The sequence below is a fragment of the Rosa chinensis genome, chromosome 5 (assembly GCF_002994745.2).
Source record: "Rosa chinensis cultivar Old Blush chromosome 5, RchiOBHm-V2, whole genome shotgun sequence".
Lineage (NCBI taxonomy): Eukaryota > Viridiplantae > Streptophyta > Magnoliopsida > Rosales > Rosaceae > Rosa > Rosa chinensis.
In genome coordinates this window covers 14,756,438-14,777,130 of record NC_037092.1, presented here as the reverse complement: position 1 = coordinate 14,777,130, position 20,693 = coordinate 14,756,438, and the positions used below count along the sequence as shown (strand labels likewise).

General features: G+C 40.1%; 2 protein-coding genes across 2 annotated transcripts; both read left to right on the top strand.

Moving 5' to 3' along the window:
- The first annotated feature begins 172 nt into the window (after positions 1 to 172).
- On the top strand, positions 173 to 3,072 carry LOC112202876 (APO protein 1, chloroplastic). The gene is made up of 5 exons (XM_024343894.2): positions 173 to 349; positions 798 to 878; positions 966 to 1,039; positions 1,558 to 1,922; positions 2,020 to 3,072. Exons 2-5 carry the CDS (start codon positions 824 to 826, stop codon positions 2,861 to 2,863), a joined length of 1,338 nt encoding a protein of 445 aa, XP_024199662.1. The 5' UTR covers positions 173 to 349; positions 798 to 823; the 3' UTR covers positions 2,864 to 3,072.
- A 5,422-nt stretch (positions 3,073 to 8,494) lies between these two features.
- On the top strand, positions 8,495 to 10,685 carry LOC112203227 (mRNA-capping enzyme). Its single transcript, XM_024344222.2, has one exon. The coding sequence runs from the start codon at positions 8,495 to 8,497 to the stop codon at positions 10,445 to 10,447; it is 1,953 nt and encodes a 650-aa protein (XP_024199990.1). The 3' UTR covers positions 10,448 to 10,685.
- Positions 10,686 to 20,693: the final 10,008 nt, after the last annotated feature.

Here is a 20,693-nt window from a genome sequence, read left to right as displayed (position 1 = left end):
TGGTCACTGCTCAAAATTCATAAGCTATTTTCTGGATTTTGGATTCAAGAAATTATCACTCAGTCCTTGACACTTTTCTTATTATCCAAAAACCCTTAAACACGGACCTATATTTAAAAATTTTGTGCTTGAAGGTTTTTTATATAAAGTATAATCTATGCTTGGGGCCAACGACACTTCCACATTCTAGCTATCATACCCCCATGTAGATATTTTGTTGACCACCATGTCCTTCCATAAGACCAAGAAACTGAAGCTCTATTGCTGTTAACTGTACACGTATTACTGATAAGCGCCAGGCTGAACCGGTTGCAGTATTTCCAACCTGAAAAAGTGGCTCATCAATCTTGTAAGTTTCAGTAAGCTATCTTAGTCTTGTTACACACAAGTCTGTAGTAATTGGAAACTGGGTTGCTTTTGGGTAGTCTTATTTTTTCTAGCGCACACCACCTGTTCGATGAAATGCCCTAACAGAACCCTTCAAAATTAAATGGGTGGGAAAAGCAGTGTCTTTTAGCTTCCTGATTAATTGGGTGCTGGAAATTCAGCATTTTGGGTGTGAAAGTTGCAATCTTTGCATCAGCTTTTGGGTGGTGGTGTTGTTGAATGCTAGATTTCTTCTGGGTTTATATTATTGCACACCCGTTAACAATAGTACTGAATTGCTATACTTAGGCTTTGAAATGACATTAGGGATAAGTTTTTCTCCCCAGGAAAGCTATATAATTTGAGTATTCAAGCATCGTGTCCTTTGATTTTCACACTTGGTTTGTTGTACTGGGTTTTTTGTTTGCCAGGAGAGAGCTGACTCCAACATAGATAGATGTTCCAGAGGCCTCCAACAGCATCCTCTACTTTGTGGGAACCGTCTCCGAAAGGTGATACACTCATTCTTTCATTCTTTAGCTTGTATGTTTAGAAACAAATTTTAAAATAACCTGTTTTCGTATTGCTTTACTTCTTAGGTGCTTGCCTCAGTACCGTAGATTTCAAGCCGCCTCAATTATCAGCTGCGAGTTCATATAATCTTGGCTTGAAGGTTTGATTACCTCTTTTTGAGTTCCTTTTGTTCTTTTTATCTGCACATTATTGTGGAAGTGTACTACAAATATGCATATTAGATGATCTGGCTAAATTTTGAATATGGAAAGGACTGCATCTTATTTCCTTTTGTTTTGCTGCAAAGCTGAATGTCAAGTTGGAAAATATAGATAACAATGTGTTCGTATGTTACTCAGTTATATTATGATATTATTACTCCGTAAAAAGTAAAAGATAGTGGTACTTGACTACTTGTCAAGAATTTAAGTCAGAAGGCTGAGCTAGAACTGTTGCTACCAACCCTCTTCCCTATGTATGATTGTGCTACTAGTTGATTAGATCACTACGTGTGTTCCTAGTGATGTTACACTCTTAGGCTTCTGTTGTTCAAGTTGTGACTTGTGATTGTAAGGGTACTTTTGAAAATATTTGCCTGCTTAATTTGGAAATACATAGTTATTGATGTGAGTTTAGTTTTGTTCTGAGCCTCATACCCTAGCTTTGTTTAAAATGCAGTTTGAGCATGGAAAGCTTCGTAAAGGGGGAAGTACATGCAGAACCATCTACTCTGTCAGTAGGAAGCCCAGTGTAGAACCAACTTTCAGGAAGCGAGATGCATCTCCCCAAAATGAGGATCTTCCAGCTGTACTACCTAAGCAAAAGAAAAAACCATATCCCATTCCCTTAGAGAAGATTAAGCAGGCTGCAAAGGTGAACAAAAAACTTGCAGAAAAGGGTATAGAAAAGCCACTCGACCCTCCAAAAAATGGATTACTTGACCCTGATCTAATTCCTGTTGCTCATCAAGTACTGCATGCTTGGAAAGCTTTGATTAAAGGCCTTGCACAGCTGTTGCATGTTATTCCAGTATATGGTTGCCTGTAAGTATGTTTTAATTGTATTTTGTATCCATCTTTCAGTATGTTTCGCAAGATAGGTTATAGATTGGAACATTAAATTGTTTTAACTCTTTGGCAGTGAATGCTCTGAGGTCCATGTAGCCCAGTCTGGCCATCACATTCAGGACTGTCTTGGTCCATCAAATGCTACACGCCGAAGCTTCCACTCATGGATGAAGGGTTCAATCAATGACGTACTTGTACCCATTGAAGCATATCATCTCTACGATCCTTTTGGTCGGCGCATTAAGCATGAAACTAGATTCCAATATGACAGGATTCCAGCAGTTGTGGAGCTGTGCATCCAAGCTGGTGTGGACATACCTGAGTACCCTTCACGCCGAAGAACCAAACCCATCCGAATGATCGGAAAGAAAGTGATCGATCGGGGTGGATTTGTTGAGGAGCCTGAGCAATGGCATGCTGCAAATCCATCTTCACTTGCTATTGCTGATCTTGATACACATGGGGCTTCTGAATGGTTTGCACCTCCACTGTCATCAGATATTCCTAAAATTGCACAGGAGACACTAGATGCATATGAAACTGTCAAGTCTGGAGTGACAAAGCTGATGAAGAAATGCAGTGTGAAGGCATGTGGGTATTGCACGGAGGTTCATGTAGGACCTTGGGGTCATAATGCAAAGCTGTGTGGAGAATTCAAGCACCAATGGAGGGATGGAAAACATGGTTGGCAGGATGCTACCGTGGACGAAGTTTTCCCTCCAAATTATGTATGGCATGTCAAAGATCCCAAAGGGCCTCCAATGAAGGGTGGTGCGCTCAAGAAGTTCTACGGGAAGGTGCCAGCAGTGGTAGAGCTGTGCTTGCAAGCAGGTGCTCAGATTCCTGAGAAATACAAGCCCATGATGAGGCTTGACATTGTAGTCCCTGAAATTGATGAGGCACAGTTAGTTGCATGACATTGTATAGTATAGCATGCGTAACATGTAGATGTATTTTTAGTTTCTTGGACCAGGTTTCTCCGAAGCGCACACACGCCAAGAGTGTCGAGGAAAACAGAATATTGTTCTTGCTTTGTTTTTGGTTCAGAATTTAAATCTTGCTTATGGCATTTGTAACTCAGGAAATTATTGGCGCAGAGTACAACAGGGGAAGGCATTTATGTATATATCCTACCTGGATTAGGAAAGATTTTTTAAATTTTATTATTACTATTATTTTTTGAATATATATATATATATATATATATATTTTTATATAATAGCTGGATTAGGGGAAAAATCCTTCTCAAAAGTTATGGTGCATTGATGACTACTGCAAATAACATTTTTGTGCCAATGATATGTCTTTAGATGGCTCCTAGTGTATGGCCAGAGGAGTTGCCTCCCTCTCTCTTTCCACGTTGACCTCTTTGGTTCTGTTTTCGCCTATTTTGGTGGTTACCTTCCCAAGTAGAGTAATTATATGGACCGGAATATCCAGAAGTATCCCTAAAATTAGGGTTTCGCTCTTGGAGCCCTCTTTTAGGAGTGCGACTAAAATTGGATTCTGGAATATGCTCTGTTTCCACAGATCTTGAATTATAGTTCTTCACAAGGATGTTGTCATGCTTTTTAGCGACATTCATAGCTCCAATGAGCTCATGAGACCTTGTGATCCGTCCTGTAGTAACATCGATGCGATAGTTCTTAGCAACCACCAATGCAGAGACGGGGAAGGTAGAGAGAGTCTTCTCAATCAATTTCGCATTTGTGATCTCTTTACCACAGAATTCCATTAAAGATTTAATGCGAATTGCTTCCGAGTTGTAGTCAAGAACTGACTTGAAATCATAGAAGCGGAGGCTATGCCATCTCACTTCTAGGTCAGGAAGCAGGGAGTCACGGACGTTGCCAAATCTTTCTTCGAGTGAGGCCCACAGCCTTCTAGGGTCTTCTTCATTCATACACTCGTACTGAAGCGAATCATTCATATGACGAGTCATTATGATGATGACTTTCGCCTTATTTGCCTCTAAGGCTGCTCTATTTGCTTCCAAAGCTTTAGCTTGCTCAACAGTTAGCACGTCCTGGCTAGGCTCGAGAATCATATCCTGAATTCCATCGGCCTTGAGATGCTGGTGGACATCAGGAACCCACCTGTGATATCCAGAGCCAGTTGTTCTCAATGGAGTCCAATTTGTTTAGGTTACTCATCCTGAAAGAGAACAAGAAATTAGGGTTAGTTTCGGAGCGTAAAAGGCTACCACGAAAACATATAAAATTTCTGAGTGTAATCGCTTCCAAAAAATTCAATTCCAAGAGGTATTGGATTAGATCAAAACAATGACGCAAGTGGTCGATCATAAATTCTCTACAAACTCTAAGTTTGGAGATCTCAACAAGCTCCAAGCTTGGAGTGAGCATGAACCCCCACAGTTCGGCTTAATTAGGTCTCCCCTATGATGAAGAAAGAGGGTAGAAGAAATGAGTTTGCAAGTCCCCGAGAAAAAGAAGAGAAAAGAAATAAAAACTTCAAAAACGGGAACTTTTAGTAAAAAATACCTTGAAATAGGTCGCTGGAAAATTTAACCGGAAAAAGTCGCCGAAAAGTTGATCGGAAATGGTCAACCAGCATTAACCACTGCTGACGTGGTAGTGTTACGTGGCGTGCTGACGTGGTTGGATGGACTGGGCCTTGACTTCTTTTGGGCTGGTCTCTTTTTTTTTTTTTTTGCAGTGGGCCACGTCAGCCCCTTTTTCTTTTGGGCCGCACTCGCACTTGGGCCGCTGAGCCTTGGGTTGCCTTCTCCTTTTTTTTTTCTTCTTCTTCTGCCGGTTTTTTTGCAGAAGGTTTTGGCTGCCAGTTCAGCAACTTCTAGGCCGGTTTTCAATGATTGTCCTCCGGTTCCTGAATCCTGGAGTCAAAAGGCCTCAGCTGAAAAGATTTGGTGGAAATAGGAGGTCCGAAAGGTGGTGAACAGGTAGAGTATTTGCTGAGGGTGGTTTGGAGTTTCCGGTGGCCGGTTCAGTAGGTTTCCGGAATGTTCTGGTGGTTCTGCCACCGGTTCTGGATTCTTGGGGTCGAGAGCTTCCAGTTGTGTGGCAGAGGTAGAAAAGGTTTCAAGGTTTTGTATTCGGATTTAGGGTTTTAGCTATTTATTTCAGGGTTAGGACGTCGTGCTGATAACGTGTTTAAGGAAAACTGAAATTGGGAGAGAATTGAGTCGTGCTTTTATTGATAATAGGGGCCTCTTTATATAGAGGATTATAAGACATAGAATCAGAGTTGTACAAGGAAATGTGAATCGGATATCCATGACTATCTCCGAGAATTTCTCTAATTCAAAACCTTATTACAACTAGGTCAAATAACCTAGAGTTTGGGCTAGACACATATTCTGGATTTACTTGAACAATGAGGATATAAATGAAATTTTAATATAATTTAGTTTCCTTTCTCCTTACACAAACCAAACACTAAAATGGAAACACACATATATTTTCTCGTTGCTTTCCCAACGTTTCCAAACAGCACAAAGGAGAACTAATTTCCCACCAGCTTTCCTTTCCCATAGGAAATACAAAAGAATTGATTTCCTTTCCGCGAACCAAAAGAGGCCCAAGGGTAAACAAGTGATTTTCAGTCAAAATGGTTCAAATGACTGATATACCCTCATATTTAACGGTCCATTGACAGAAAATTGGCGGAGGTATTATGTTGATGTGTTTTTGAAAGTTCAGCTACCTTTTTGATCACTTTTAAAAGTTATTTGGGTATCATTTGTCTGGTGCTCAAAAGTTTAGACCCCATGGGTGATAAAAACCCTTTATTCAATGATTGGATAAAAATTGTTCGGTGATATACTTTAAATCTTACATTACTACTTGAACAATGTTACTTTTTAGTTGTCAGTTTGACTGGATTGAATAGAACTTGATTCTGGTGTTGTCTCTCTTAGACTAAAGCACCATCAATCCATCAACTCCAATCCTTGCTCAATTGCATAAAAATCAGCGTCTTCTCCACATTTCAAACCAATATCAGTTTCGTTAGTACTGGTAGTCTGGTACTATACTACTATCATGCACCCCAACTTGACGTGCCTGGAGTTGTTGCTCTTTATTGATTATGTGGAGTCGAGATTGGGGGACACCACCGACTAAGGCCAATTTAGTGTTTGACATAGACCGCCGGCCGCGATTGCTAGAAATCGATCCCACATGGTAATCCAGTGCACACAATGCAAGGTGTTTACCAGTTGCAGTGCCAAAATTTGATCCCAGGACCAGGAGGTCCCCAACCTACAGGAGAATGCGATCTTATAATCACTCCCTTTGTGCTTCTGCTTTTGGAAATCCCTCTGGCCAGGATTGCTGTTTTGCAGCAAACTAAATTGACCATGAAATCACAAAGGGTGATTTTGCAGTTGATACATTTACTTTTAGGTCGTAATCACAAAGGGTGATTGCTATGTTACTAGATGGCCTCACACATTATGTGTGTGAAAATTGAATTTTTTTTTTAATAGGGAGTGGGAAGTTATTTAAAGGAGTGGGTAGTTTAATTATCTGTTTCTCATTTTCACATTTTTTTTAATATTTTCTGTTTATTTTGTAATTTGACTATATCACCCTATCTATTTTATGAGTTGTATAATTTTTTTAACATTTCAGGGTCATCTTGGTACATTTATTCTGTTTTGACTAATAAAACATCTTCTCTTAATAATAGTATAAATTATTATCCATCACGTCACATTGGCAATTAAATAGCTAAATCAAGCGTAACCTTATCTTGATGATATGGCAAGGACCTGAGTGATTTGTATTCGTATTTCAAAGATGACCCGATTCTTGGGGGATACTTGCTCCCAAGTTTCATAAATATGATACTGTAAATACATGCAATTAATTAAGGGTCCTTGACCCAAAGCCCAAAATTAGATCAAGGTATTCCCACTTACACCATCAACTGTTTTTTATTCCCACTTACACAAACTAAACGTAAAATGATAATTATGCCCTCAGCCTAATTTAAAAAATCACATCCATGCCACTCTCTCCTTTCCCTTTCATCCCTCCGATCCACCACTATCTCACCAGATTACTCTCTCTCTTCTCTCTCTCTCTCTCTAGCCAAGATATCAACGCCGGAGCTTCGACAAAACCACAATGATATCATTATAGAATCAGATCAATTGTGCACGGGTCATCATCGTCATCTCCCTGGTTCATTCCATTGACGTCGAGATCCTCTTTGTCCACCACGACATCATCTTCAAACTGCTTCTCCCCCCTCATATCGTCGTTCTATTCTAAGAGGTTCTTCGACATCTGATCATTTCATGGTGTCGCACCAACGACGGAAGCTTCCGGTCAACGTCGCTCACCTCTATCCGACATCTCCTGACCCTAGCTCCACCACGCCTTCGCCTCTCCAATCAAAGTCGAATCCCAATCCCAAGAATTTGTACAGCCAAGCCAACGATGAGGATTGGGGAAAGAGTGTGGAAGAGGAAGTAGTTGAGGAGGAGAAAGACGAGCAGGCCCTTGTCGCTGAGCTCCGGCGGCGTCGACATTGGCTGGAGGTAGGCGAGAGCTGCATGCTTGACGAGCGGTTTCTTCGGAATTTCGCGCCACTGCTCTGCTTCTGCAATAGATCCTGCAACCGGCGAAGGGAGAAGACATGGGTGACCAGATCTTTTTTTTTTAGTAATGGGATAGAAAGAAAGAAAGAAAGAAAAAAAAGTTTTGTATGTCTATTGAGGGGCAATAGACGTTTTTAAATTGATATAATTTCTTAGTTTTTTTCTTTAATCAAAGTTTTATTTGTCTAATTTTAAAAAGATTAGTTCTCATTCCGGCTATCGAAAGTTCTATTAAGGGGCAATAGACGTCTATTGAGGGGCAATAGAGGTTTATTGCCCCTCTATTGGGGGGCAATAGACGTCTATTGGAAGGCAATAGACTATTGGGGGCAATAGACGTCTATTGGGGCAATGGGGAGCAATAGACATTTATTGGGGGGCAATAAACGTCTATTGGAGCAATAAACCTTTCCGGCGACCTTTTTGGGGACCTCCGGAGAGGTTTTTAGAAAAATTCGGAGGGTGGCGACCGGTGACCGGAATCCGGCGAACGGTGACAGGGATCTGACGAAGTCTCCTATGGTTTATCTCTCTTCCATTTTTTTTCTCTCTCTCTAAGTAACAAAGGGGTGAGGGTGAAATAGTCTAAAAAATAAACAAAAAAAAAAAAAATTAATGGGGTATTAGGGAAGACTTCCTTAGAGTGTTTTTGGTAAGAGGGAATTAAAAAAACTTAATGGGTAAGTGAGAAAAAAATCTCTAAAAATGTGGTAAATGGACAAAAACCCATTAATTAATAGTAAACGAGGATAAAATATCTTTCTTTTGACCAACTGAGACGTTGAAAACACGCGCGCACACACACTTAAGAAAGAGCTACAATTCCTAGTTGTCTATCAATCCTAGCCAAATAAGGAAAACAGTCCTACTCTCCTAATCGTTTAAGGATTTGGTATATATACTTGTCTATATATACAGGGGATGCGGCATCCTTGCAAATCCATTTCGATCAGACCTAATAATGGTCTCCACAGACATCCACTTGAGTTCATTACAATTACCCGCACCAAACCCAGAACGCAGCGATAGCGAAGAGAGACAGTGTAAGCGATTGAAACCAGATCAAGGTAGTTCATATACCCACAGATCAGTACTATCTCAGCTGCGTCCTTCAAATGAATCTTTTCAAACTCCCAAGTCTTATGACACATCTAAGCTCCCCTCTGGGTGGTTGGATTGCTCATCGTTTGGTGAAGAGCTAGATTGCATGATACCTTCTAAAGTGCCACTAGGTGAATCCTACAATGTCTTTGTTCCTCATGCTAAGAGATACTCATTCAAGCAAGTGATTGAGGCACAGAGATTTCGGCGAAGAAAAATCGGTTTGGTTATCGATTTGACCAACACAACTCGTTACTATCGGACGTGTGATTTGGTGAAAATGGGTATCAAGCATGTCAGGATTCCATGCAATGGCCGGAATTCTGTACCGGACAACTTTTCGGTGAATCGTTTCGTATACGAGGTTATGCGATTCAAAGAGTACTACCCAGAGAAGTATATCCTTGTGCATTGTACACATGGACACAATCGCACAGGGTACATGATCATACATTACTTGATGCGCACGCAGCCAATGAGGACAGTCACTCGAGCAATAAAAGATTTTGCTCAAGCGCGTCCTCCGGGAATATATAAACCTGACTACATCAATGCATTGTACTCATTCTATCATGAAATGAAGCCTGTGGAATTCGTTTGCCCACCTTCTCCTGAGTGGAAGAGATCTTCGGAATTTGTGCCAGACGACAATGATCAAATTTTGAAAAATAGTCATCAGGATAGGGATACAGATGGTGTAGTAATGACTAATGATGATATCCTGGGTGACGATATACCTGATGGCCAGCAAGAGGAACTGCGGAGGTTGTGCTACAAACTTCTTAAGGCCTTTCCCAGGGTACGAGGAAGATGGCAATTCCCAGGGTCACACCCAGTTTCTCTTAACTGGGAGAATCTACAGTTGTTGAGGCAACAGTCTTACTATGCCACTTGGAAAGCTGATGGAACCCGTTATATGATGTTAATAACTATACATGGATGTTACTTGATTGATAGAAGCTTCAATTTTAGGAGGGTTCAAATGAGGTTTCCCCGCAAACACTCAAATGGTTCTACTGAGAAGAGTACTCACCACTGCACGTTACTAGATGGGGAGATGGTGATCGATACTGAGCACCTGCCAGGTCCACAGAAGAAGCAGACCAGAAGATACCTTGTTTATGATATGATGGCACTCAACAACGGTTCTGTGGTAGAGTGGCCTTTTCAGGAGCGGTCGAAGAAGATTGAGGAGCAAGTAATTGAGCCTCGGACTAATGACCAGCGCCGAGTTTACGAAAGTAGGAGCAATAATCCTGACTACAGATATGACTTGGAACCATTCAGGGTGAGGATGAAGGGCTTTTGGCCACTCTCTAAGGTGAAGAAGATTTTGAAGGAATTCATCCCAAAGCTTTCACATGATGCAGATGGCGTGATCTTTCAGGGTATGGACGATCCTTATGTTATCAGAAAACATGAACGCCTTGTGAAGTGGAAATACCCGGAAATGAACTCGGTTGATTTTCTCTTCGAGGTAGGTGGTGATGGTCGGAAACTGCTTTATCTGTATGCATATGGAGAAAAGCAACTAATGAAAGGAGAGAGGGTTGCATTTAAGGATAGTTCGGAACACTACTCTTTTTATTCGGGAAAAATAATAGAGTGTTTTCGGGATTCTGAGAAAAAAGAATGGGTCTACATGCGGAGCAGGACAGATAAATCGACTCCAAATGATGTAGAGACCTACAAAAAGGTAAAGAAAAGCATAGAGGATAATATCACGGAGGACGTCTTACTGAAGGAGATAGATAACATCATTCTTCTGCCTATGTATGTTGAGCAGCATGCAAATTCAGCACGGTTGAGATGAGCAAAAGCAGCGGTCAATTTCTATGTTATTACCAGAGTTATTTGGTTGTAACATTCGGATGAGTGAAATTTTCTTGTATATATTATGAAGTGATAATGATAATTGAGGCTTAAGCTTCTTGTAGTGTATGAAACCATTCCAAGTTTCCACACCATAGAGGGTAAAAGCCGCCAAATTGCCGGTGGCATGTGCTTCTGTATGAAGGATCCAAGCAGTAATTGGCCTTCCTATTCTTCTGATTTCCAAAATATGGCTCCCTTGACGTTTATGAAAAGTGATCTCTACATATGCATCAGTGAAGTATATGAAATTTGGATGACACTTCAACGTCCTTAAGATTATAATTTATGAAACAAACAAGTGAAAATATTTATTTGCTAAAGAAATAAGCTGCTACACATGAAATCACACATAAATGACTTGAAGACCATTCTATATATGAATCAAAGGATCGGAAAACCATGCATCCTCACACCATAGTTAGTGAAATCCATAATGCTGATCTCACGCGATTGTTTAAGGGTATCAAGTCTAAAAATCTTTCGTCTCCCAAGGTAAAGGCACAATCTTTGAAGTATATAGAATTTAGGTGACACCAAGTCTAAAGCAAAACGCAGATGGTCAGATGGATTGATTGGGACCCAAAAACAAAATATCATTGTTTAAGTAAAAGAGAATTCGAGAGAGATTGATAAGAGAATTGTATATCATTGATAGGAGCATTTTAATGCGACGTTTTACTTGCTTTTCCCTACATTTTCTGCTTTATTTCCTTATTAAAACTCTGTTTAGGAAAGTTTCAATTCTTTGATTGGGAAAGTTCCTATTTGTAGGAAGTTTCTATTTTTTTTGTAGTTTCTATTTTTCATTTTTAGAAAGTTTCCCATTTTCAGTTTAGGAAAGTTGCCATTTTTCATTTTTGGAAAGTTTCTATTTTTCTTACTAGTTTCTATTTTCAGGACCTCCGAGCTAAAAAGTGGAAATGAACTCATAGATGGGAAGAGGAGCTTGCGGAAGTCAAGGGGAGCAAAGATGAGAAACAATGGACCACAGAAGTGAGCAGAAATGAAGAAAAGAAGTTTTCCTGCTTCAACCAGGAAACCCTGCGAAAAGGAGGAAAGCTTACCAATGAAGTTTCCAACGTTATTATGAAAAAGAAATGGAAAAATGAAGTGTCATGACGTTGGAAGGTGACAAGGCTTGAAGTTGAAGCAACAAGGCCCAAGAACTCTCAAGACTCATTGGATTTTCGGCAATTGGATTAAAAGCCCACAAAGCCCATGGAATTAGGGTTGTGACGCAATGAAGTAAACCCTAGGATGTTGTTGCCGTGAAACTCTAAGAGATAAACAAGGAAGTTTCCGTGTGAATCAAAGAGAAAATAAAAGATTTCGGCAAAGAGATTTTCTAGGGCTATTTTTATGGAAAGAAATATACTTGGAGACTTATCCTAGAAGAGTTTGCCGTGAAGAATGAAGAGAGAAACAAGGGAGGCAACGTGAAACCCTAGCTTTGGACGGCAAAGAGATATTCTCTAGAGAGTTTTAAGGAAAGAAAATATGTGTGGAGACCAAGAAAAGCTAAAAAGAAGTCTAGATACATTCCTTAATTCCCTAAAGGAAGTTTGGCCGAATTTAAACTAGAAAAATCAGAAATTATCTCAAGGAATTTCGGCATGATTTCTAGGGAATTAAAAGAGAATTTTGTGATTGGTTGGACCACCTCATAGGGCTTATGTGGCAAGCAAGCATTGGAGGAAATTATGTGGAGTTATCACATGGTTGCCGTGAGAATATTGAGGAAGCACACAGCTTGGAGAGCAAGGAGGTCGTCCCCTATATATACTCCCCTTCTCTCAACGTCAAGGGTTCCCAAGTTTTGACATTCTACACTTTAGAAAAAAATCAGAAAAGTTCCTTAGCAAAGCCGTGAGTTTCTCCATCCTCTAGGGCAAACCACGAAGTTCAAGCAAGGCCAAGGAAGAAGAAGAGAAGCCGTGAGCATCATCCATCCTCCACCTTGAAGATTGCTTTCGAAATTCAAGAGACCACATCACCAATTCGTTCATCTCATCTTCATCCACGGTGTAATCCGATTCTCCTTTGTAACCTTTGCTTTGTATTTCGTTGGTTTTGCCTTAGTTGACATATATGTATGAACAAAGTATTATTTCTGGAATTTTTATGATTAATTGATAATTTCAGATTCTTATATTGCGATTTATGGTTGCTTTTGTGTGAGTGTTTGATTAAATTTGCATGATAGACGTCTTTTGTATTTTGATCTTAAAAGGTTCGAAACTTTTTGGGTTTTCATATGAATGTTGCTACGAAATTAAGGACATGAATCAACTTTTTGGTTTTGTGTTATTAAATCGACAAGTAGTAAAGGTTTTGTGCAAAAATCGGATTTAATCAAAGAGAATTGCAATTAGGTGGACTTTTTCATACTAAGTTGCACACTTGAGTTGATAGCCTTTCTAGGTGTTTATTGCGTTGAACATGTTGTGATTGACTAGCTTTCTAGGGCTTGAATGCATGTTTGATAGAATTAGTCTTTGTGCTTTCACGTAGATTAATTAGCATTGAAAAGTAAAATATGGGAAATTGTTTGCTTTTAACGTTTCACATGATCAACTCCTCTTGCATGACTTTGATGAACAATGTTAGAACTTGAATCGATTTTAATCATATATTTCAGTTTTGATCTGTGTTCTCTCATTCCATTTGTATTTTTATGTTTTTGCATTTTAGTTGTTTTGTTAATTTAGTTTTATTTTCGAAAAATCAAAAACAAAATCCCCCTTTTTCGTGTAAAGTGTTTATAGTTGTGAATATCTTTGTGAATATTATACTTTGTTTTAATTTTAATTGTTTGTTTGTCCTACATTGACAGGTGTACCCTCAATCCCCAGAATAGAACGATCCCTATTTATTATATACTACTAATGACATTTCAGGGTTAAATTATGCGCTTGCTCAAAGGGCATCAATCATTATTGAGAATAGGAGCCCTTTATATAGAGATTACAAAATACATGTTCTAATGATACAAGGAAATCTATTCCGAATAGGACTAGGAATTCTAGAACATTCTCTCCTATTACAATCATGTAACTACTCTTAGTTTGAATAGACACACAAAACTGATTTTCCTTCAACACTCCCCCTTGTGCCGCTCAAACTTGGTGGTGATGCTTCATCCGTTGCCTCGTTAAAAACCTTGCTCGAGTAAAAAAAAACCTGTGGGACAAAAATAAGCTCGAGGAGGAGAAAAAGAGTATAACACATCCTTCATTCTTTGAGAACGAACATGTAGACATCATAACTCCCCTTGATGTCGATATCTCCCCCTGATTGCTACAATCGTGGGAGTTCGGATGACTTTCTCAATCCGATGCTCTCCACATGTTTCTTGAAGGTTGATTTAGGTAACGACTTAGTGAATAAGTCCGCTACATTATCCTCTGATCAGATTTGATCCACTTCAATCTTTAGAAGTGATTGTTGTTGCTGATTATAAAAGAACTTAGGCGATATATGCTTGGTGTTGTCGCCCTTGATGAAACCTAACTTCATTTGCTCAATACAAGCTGCATTATCCTCATAAATGCATGTAGGTTCATCCGTGGTAGACTTCAAACCACAACTTCTTTGAATATGTCTAATTACAGACCTTAGCCATATGCATTCACGTACAGCTTCATGTAGAGTAATAATCTCTGCATGATTCGAGGAAGTAGCAACAAGAGTCTGTTTTGTAGACCTCCAAGATATCGCGGTGCTTCCTATGGTAAAAACATAACCCGTTTGGGAGCGATCTTTGTAAGGGTCAGAGAGATACCCTGCTTCAACAAAACCCATTAAAATATCATTGTCGTTTTGATGGAGTGGAGTAGGGTGTGGCCGGCCACCCTTGGTGGTGGCGGCAGCAATGTTGCCGTCCATGGCATTTTGGACGGTGGCACTTGAGCCAATTTGGTCCGATCCCATCCTTCTGTCATTCCTTTTCTCTCTGTAGGGATAAAATATGCCCATATCAATCGTACCCCTTAGGTATCGAAAGATTGTCTTTACACCAACCCAATAGAGGGGCGTGTTGGCGCAGAACTATGTCGAGCTAACAAGTTCACTGCGAATGAGATGTCCGCTCTTGTGCATTGAGATAAGTACAATAATGCGCCTATTGCACTTAAGTAGGGCACTTCGGCCTCTAGTGATTCTTCGTCCTCATCCTTTGGATGAAATGGATCTTTTCTGGGCTCAAGACTACTACCAATCATGGGATTACTCACAGGCTTTACTTTATCTTCATTAAAGCGCCTTAGAATTTTCTGAGTACATGCAAACTGATGGATCAAAATCCCATCACTACGGTGCTAGAGTTCTAAACCGAGACAAAACCATGTTTTCCCAAGATCTTTCATCTCAAATTCCGATTTCAAGTATTTAGCAGTTTCCTTTAACTCATCTAGAGTTCCAATTAGGTTCATGTCATCGACATAAACTGCTACGATTGCAAATCCGGAACTTGTTCTTTTAATGAACACGCATGGGCATATTTCATTATTAATATATCCCTTCCCAATCAAGTAGTCACTTAGACGGTTATACCACATCCGTCCGGATTGTTTTAATCCATATAGTGAGTGTTTTAATTTTATTAAAAACGCGCTCCGTGGTTTAGAGCCACTTGATTTGGTTAATTGAAGTCCATCTGGAACCTTCATATATATATATATATATAGATATATATATATATATATATATCTCTCTCTCTGAATCTAGATCCCCATAGAGATATGCTGTAACCACATCCATAAGCTGCATGTCAAGTTTTTCGGAAACTACCAAACTGACAAGGTAGCGGAACATTATAATGTCCATTACGGGAGAATACGTCTCCTCATAGTTGATTCCAGGGCGTTGTGAGAAACATTGCGCCACGAGGCGGGCTTTACATCTAACCACCTCATTTTTCTTATTACGCTTTCTAACAAAGACCCATTTATAGCCAACATGCTTTACATCTGGGGGTGTCTGCGTTATAGGCCCAAATACCTGTCTCTTTGCTAGCTAATCTAATTCAGCCTGGATCGCATCTTTCCATTTAGGCCATTTAGGCCAGTTAGCGCCATGCTCATGTACTCTTGAGGTGGCGTCATGTCCTCTAGTTTTAGGGACATCAATCCTTATAAGCACGTTTGCAGCAGGTATATGTGATCTCGTCACTTTAGCAATATCAGAAAACGCATCAGGCATCGATTTTACTACGTTCTGAAGATCGAGAATTCTCCGCACTTCAATTTCTGACTGTGCGGTTCGGGGATCAAGATGAGACAGAGTGGGGACAGACCAAGACAATTCCTGTCGTTCCTGTTAAACATTTATGTTCTTATCTCCCCCTAACGACGGGAAGACTGTCTCATCAAAGTGACAATCAGCAAATCTAGCGGTAAAGAGATCATCTGTCAAGGGTTCTAAGTAGCGGATAATCTTTGGAAAATCATATCCAACATAAATGCCTAATTATCGTTGAAGACCCATTTTGGTGCGCTGTGGCGGCGCAATTGGCACATAAACTGCACACCCAAATATGCGTAAGTGTGAGACATCAGGCTCGTATCCAGTCACCATCTGGGATGTAGAAAATGGTTGATTGGCAGTGGGTCTCAGACGAATAACCACAGCTGCATGTAATATTGGATAGCCCCAAGCAGAAATAGGGAGATTGGTGCGCATTACGAATGCTCTAGCGACCATTTGTACTCTTTTAATGGCGGCTTCTGCGAGACCATTTTGAGTATGAACATGAGGAACAGAATGTTCAACATCAATCCCAATGGACATGCAATAATCATCAAAAGTTTTTGATGTAAACTCCCTAGCGTTGTCTAATCTTATAGACTTAATAGGATGATCAGGGTGGTGAGCCCTTAACTCAATAATTTGTGCTAGGAGTTTAGCAAATGCAGCGTTCCTTGTGGACAATAGCATGACATGTGACCAGCATGTCGATGCATCAACCAACACCATAAAATATCTAAATGGTCTGCAAGGAGGTTGAATAGGTCCACAAATATCACCTTGGATTCGTTGCAAGAATGGTATATTTTCTTTAGTGTCCTTTGCATAGGATGATCTCGATCCTAATTTTGCTAAAGAGCAGGCTTTGCAGAACTAATGATGGGCTTTAGAAACAACCAATGAGGATTTTGGTTGAGCCAGGAAGTCACAATGGACTTTAGAAGTAGGATTTGGAGTAAAAGGAGCATGAGTGGCGTCAAGGCCATCTTTGGGCCGCAGGGGGACGGCGGCGCCGGCCAAGGAAGGCCGGTTTTGGGGGTGAACGGCACCGTGAGGCGCAGAGGCTCCTTTGGGGTCCAAATCCTGATTTTTACTTCTTTTTGTTCTGAAAAATGGATGTCCGTGTGAAGTCTTTAATATATGGATCATCATATCATGACCTGGGTGTCCCAAACGGTCATGCCAAAGCCTATATGTGTCGGAATCCCATAAATCATCTCCTATAACATGATTTGATTCAATTATTCGAATAATGGTTGCATACAACCCACTAGAACGACACATAAGTTTTTCTAAGACTCTTTTATGTCCGTAGTCATTAGAGGTAATGCAAAGGAACTCTTGTCCATTCTCACAATGTGTTTCCACATGAAAACCATTGGCTCTTATATCTTTGAAGCTCAATAGGGTTCTTCCTGCCCTAGGAGCATAAAGAGCTTCGGTGACATTTAAAGTTGTGCCATTTGGCAACATAAATTGGGCTAGTCCTTTACCATGTTGAGATGATCCAGCCATCGTAGTCATGGAAGATCGAGAAGGCGTCATCCATAAAAATAGTTGCCTATTTCGAAGGAACCGTGTAGTTGCATTATCCACGAGGCATTCTAGCTCTCTGGGGAACATACTGAAAAATAATAAAGTTTGAAATTAAAATATGTCCAAGACATTGAATAAAATAAATCGAGACTTTATTAATAATAGCCAATGATTACATCAAAGTTTCGTGACCAAAATCTAATCCAAAATGAAAAAATCAAATCATAGACAAATCGTAGTCACTCAATCCGTTCGGTAATTCCAATTTGGTTGTGACCAGGTAAGGTAAGGCGAGATTTTGGTGGATCATTGCTCACTTTTAAAACCGTTCTCTCAGTTCAAACCTTTTCTAGACATCACAATTACTCTTGAGTACTCCTAGAGGGAAAGAGTTAATACATTAAGTCATTTTATTGATTTAAGGCATAATTGCCATTACATAATTCTTGGAAAAATAAAGGACTATACTAATCAAAATTTGCAGCATCCTTGTGCAATTCCTTGTCAGATTTGAAGTCCGCTATGGTAAGATTGACGTTGGCATCATCACCGTCTTCTTCTTCTTCGGCAAGATAGGCTTCATGCTCTCTAAAGTCTCTATATGCCTTGTAATGCGCAGCTAATTGATTGCTTGTATTGGATTGCTTAAACCAATGCTCACTTGATCCACATCGATGACATACATCATTGTGATTTCCTCCTTTTAATTAAGTTGCATTGTTTGCACTTGGGTGGCGTCCCCTAGAGGAGTTAGTGCAATTCCCACAGCCTTGGGCGGCTCCACCACGTCCTGGAGCCTCATGGCCACCTCTCCCACGTTGCCATGTATTGCCACATGTTTGTCCTTCATTCTGACAGTTTCCTTCCTTTGTAGGGCGGTTATATGGACCAAAATGTATGTTGTGTCCCTTATTTTTAGGGTTCCGCTCCTTGTGCCCTCCTTTGGGTGCATTATTATAATTCGCTTCTTGAACGCTCTTAGTTCAGATAGGCCTTGAATTATAATTCTTCACAAGGATATTATCATGTTTTTCAGCTACAGACATAACATTAATTAGTTGATGAAACCTCGTGATCCGTCCAGTATTGTATTCGGTTCGATATTGCTTTGATACCAATATTGCTGAGATGGGGAAGGTGGAGAAAGTTTTCTCAATTAGCTCTTGCTCCGTGACAGGTTGTCCATAGAACCTCAACATGGTTTTGAGGCATAGAGCTTCTGAATTAAATTCAGCTACGGACTTGAAGTCAGCGAATCGTAGATTGCTCTATTGAACTTTCAATCGGGGAGGAGGGAGTCCTTGACATTGCCAAAACACTCTTCTAGCGCAACCCATAATTCTCTAGCATCCTTGATTGCCATGTACTCCAATCGGAGTGATTTATCCATGTGGTGTCTTATCAAGATGAAAGTGGTGGCATTATTCGTAGTCGTACGCTCAAATACGAGCTCGGGGTTTGGTGCCTGAATTACGGGTAGAATCCCTTTTGAAGTGAGATGGTTCTCAACATCCGTGACCCAACTATGATATTCCAAGCTAGTTGAGTCAAGTATAGGAAAGTCAAGCTTCGGCTTCGACATCTTGAAATAAGAAGAAGAAATATATTAGTTTCGGAGTTAAAAATTTCCACGACAACTAAATAATAAGATTTCTGAGCTATGCTACCAAGAAATCGATTTCCAAGAATCATTAGATTAGACCGAAACAATGATGTTTAATATGGTCATAAATTGATGCTTGCAGACACTCTTAGTTTGAAGTCTTTATGAATGCTCTTAGTTCGTTAATAGCGTGAATCCCCACGATTCCGCTTTTCAAGAATCGAACCCACGTTATAAGAAAGGTGGGATGTAGAAGAAGGGAGGTTACAAGTCCCCGAAGAAAAAGAAGGAGAAATTAAATTACGGAAAGCTGGAACTTTAATTATAAAAACTTACTTGGTTAATTTGAAGCTTGAAACCTTGAAGTCTTGAACTTGTAGTTGATGTAGCTTGGATGGAGCAATCTTGGATGGTTTGATGGTGTGCGTCAAGTGTGTGGGCAGTAGCAAGTAGTAGTTGCCGAAGATGGAGGCCAAGAGTAGTGGATTGGTGTGTGGGGGCGGACGACAGGGGCAGTCGGACAGTAGTGCAGGGCTGCAGGCGCACAGGTGAGCAGGGGCACGGAGTGCGGGCGGGGCAAGATGCGGTGGTGGCTCGGCTAGCTCGGGCTAGGGGTAGCGAGGCTGTTTTGCGAGTTGAGTTTTCAGATTTTTAGTTTTTGTTTTGTGGTTAGAACTCGTGCTGATAACATCTTTAAGTAAAAGAGAATTCGAGAGAGATTGATGAGAGAATTGTGTTTGAACCCAAAATTAACATTTTTTCCCGACATGGGGGACTCGAAGAGATCTGGGCCAATATCCGTGGCCCAAGCTATATATTTCCTACAAGTTTGGAATATATTATTTAGAGGCTAAATAAGGCCTACTTGGAGGCCAAGCAATTGTTAAGCAAATCTGGATATTCCTTGATTTACTAGTAATTATCAAATCTTTGATAATTAATGATGACTTATTTGCTTGATTACCAACATTGTGCACGAGAAGAGCCATGCGAATCTTCATGTATTCCCATACAATTAATATATTTGCGAGAGGACGTAGCCTATGCGAATGGTTTATACGATTGCTTATGCATGGGTCAATTAAGCAAGAAATCAAGAGGTCCCACATAGCCATAATGGACGTGGAGCAGTTTGAGGAAGAATCAATCATCATTGATGGCAATAAACAAAGGGGTTTATATATATATATATATATATATATATCTATATATATATGTCATGTATGTATGGTGCTTCATGCATGGTGAGACAATTAAGAAATAGCAAGGTGGCCCATCAACTGTTCGATGCCAATAAGATGCAAGGAGTCATGGTGCTATACAATCAAGTTTGCTCGCGAACGTCAATAAGAAGATATATCTACAAGCTAATTTCATGCTGCGCGCTATAGAGTCCTCGTGACGATATATTTGCAATTAAGATGCGTGCATATCCTACCGCATCCAAGAAGATTACGTCCAGGACTTCAAGAGGCAATTAATCCTTGCCTACATTCTAGCCACGTACAGAGGATAATTATTACTTATTGCTTACGGTAATTATCAAAACTATTAAGAGTTTTGATTTGATTCAAAGGCCAATAACTGTGGCCTAAAATATAGTATTTCATTCCTATTTGGAAAGAGAATCTGCAGTAGCCTATATATAGAGGCTAAAGCGATACAACAAAAGACAACTCTTCAATAAACTAATCTCAATGATTATCAAAGTTTCTCAGGAGCAAACCTACCTGCAACCCAGTTGCAACCCAGCAAAGCAAGGGTAACGCCTCACAACCCAGCAAAGCTAAAGATACGCTTT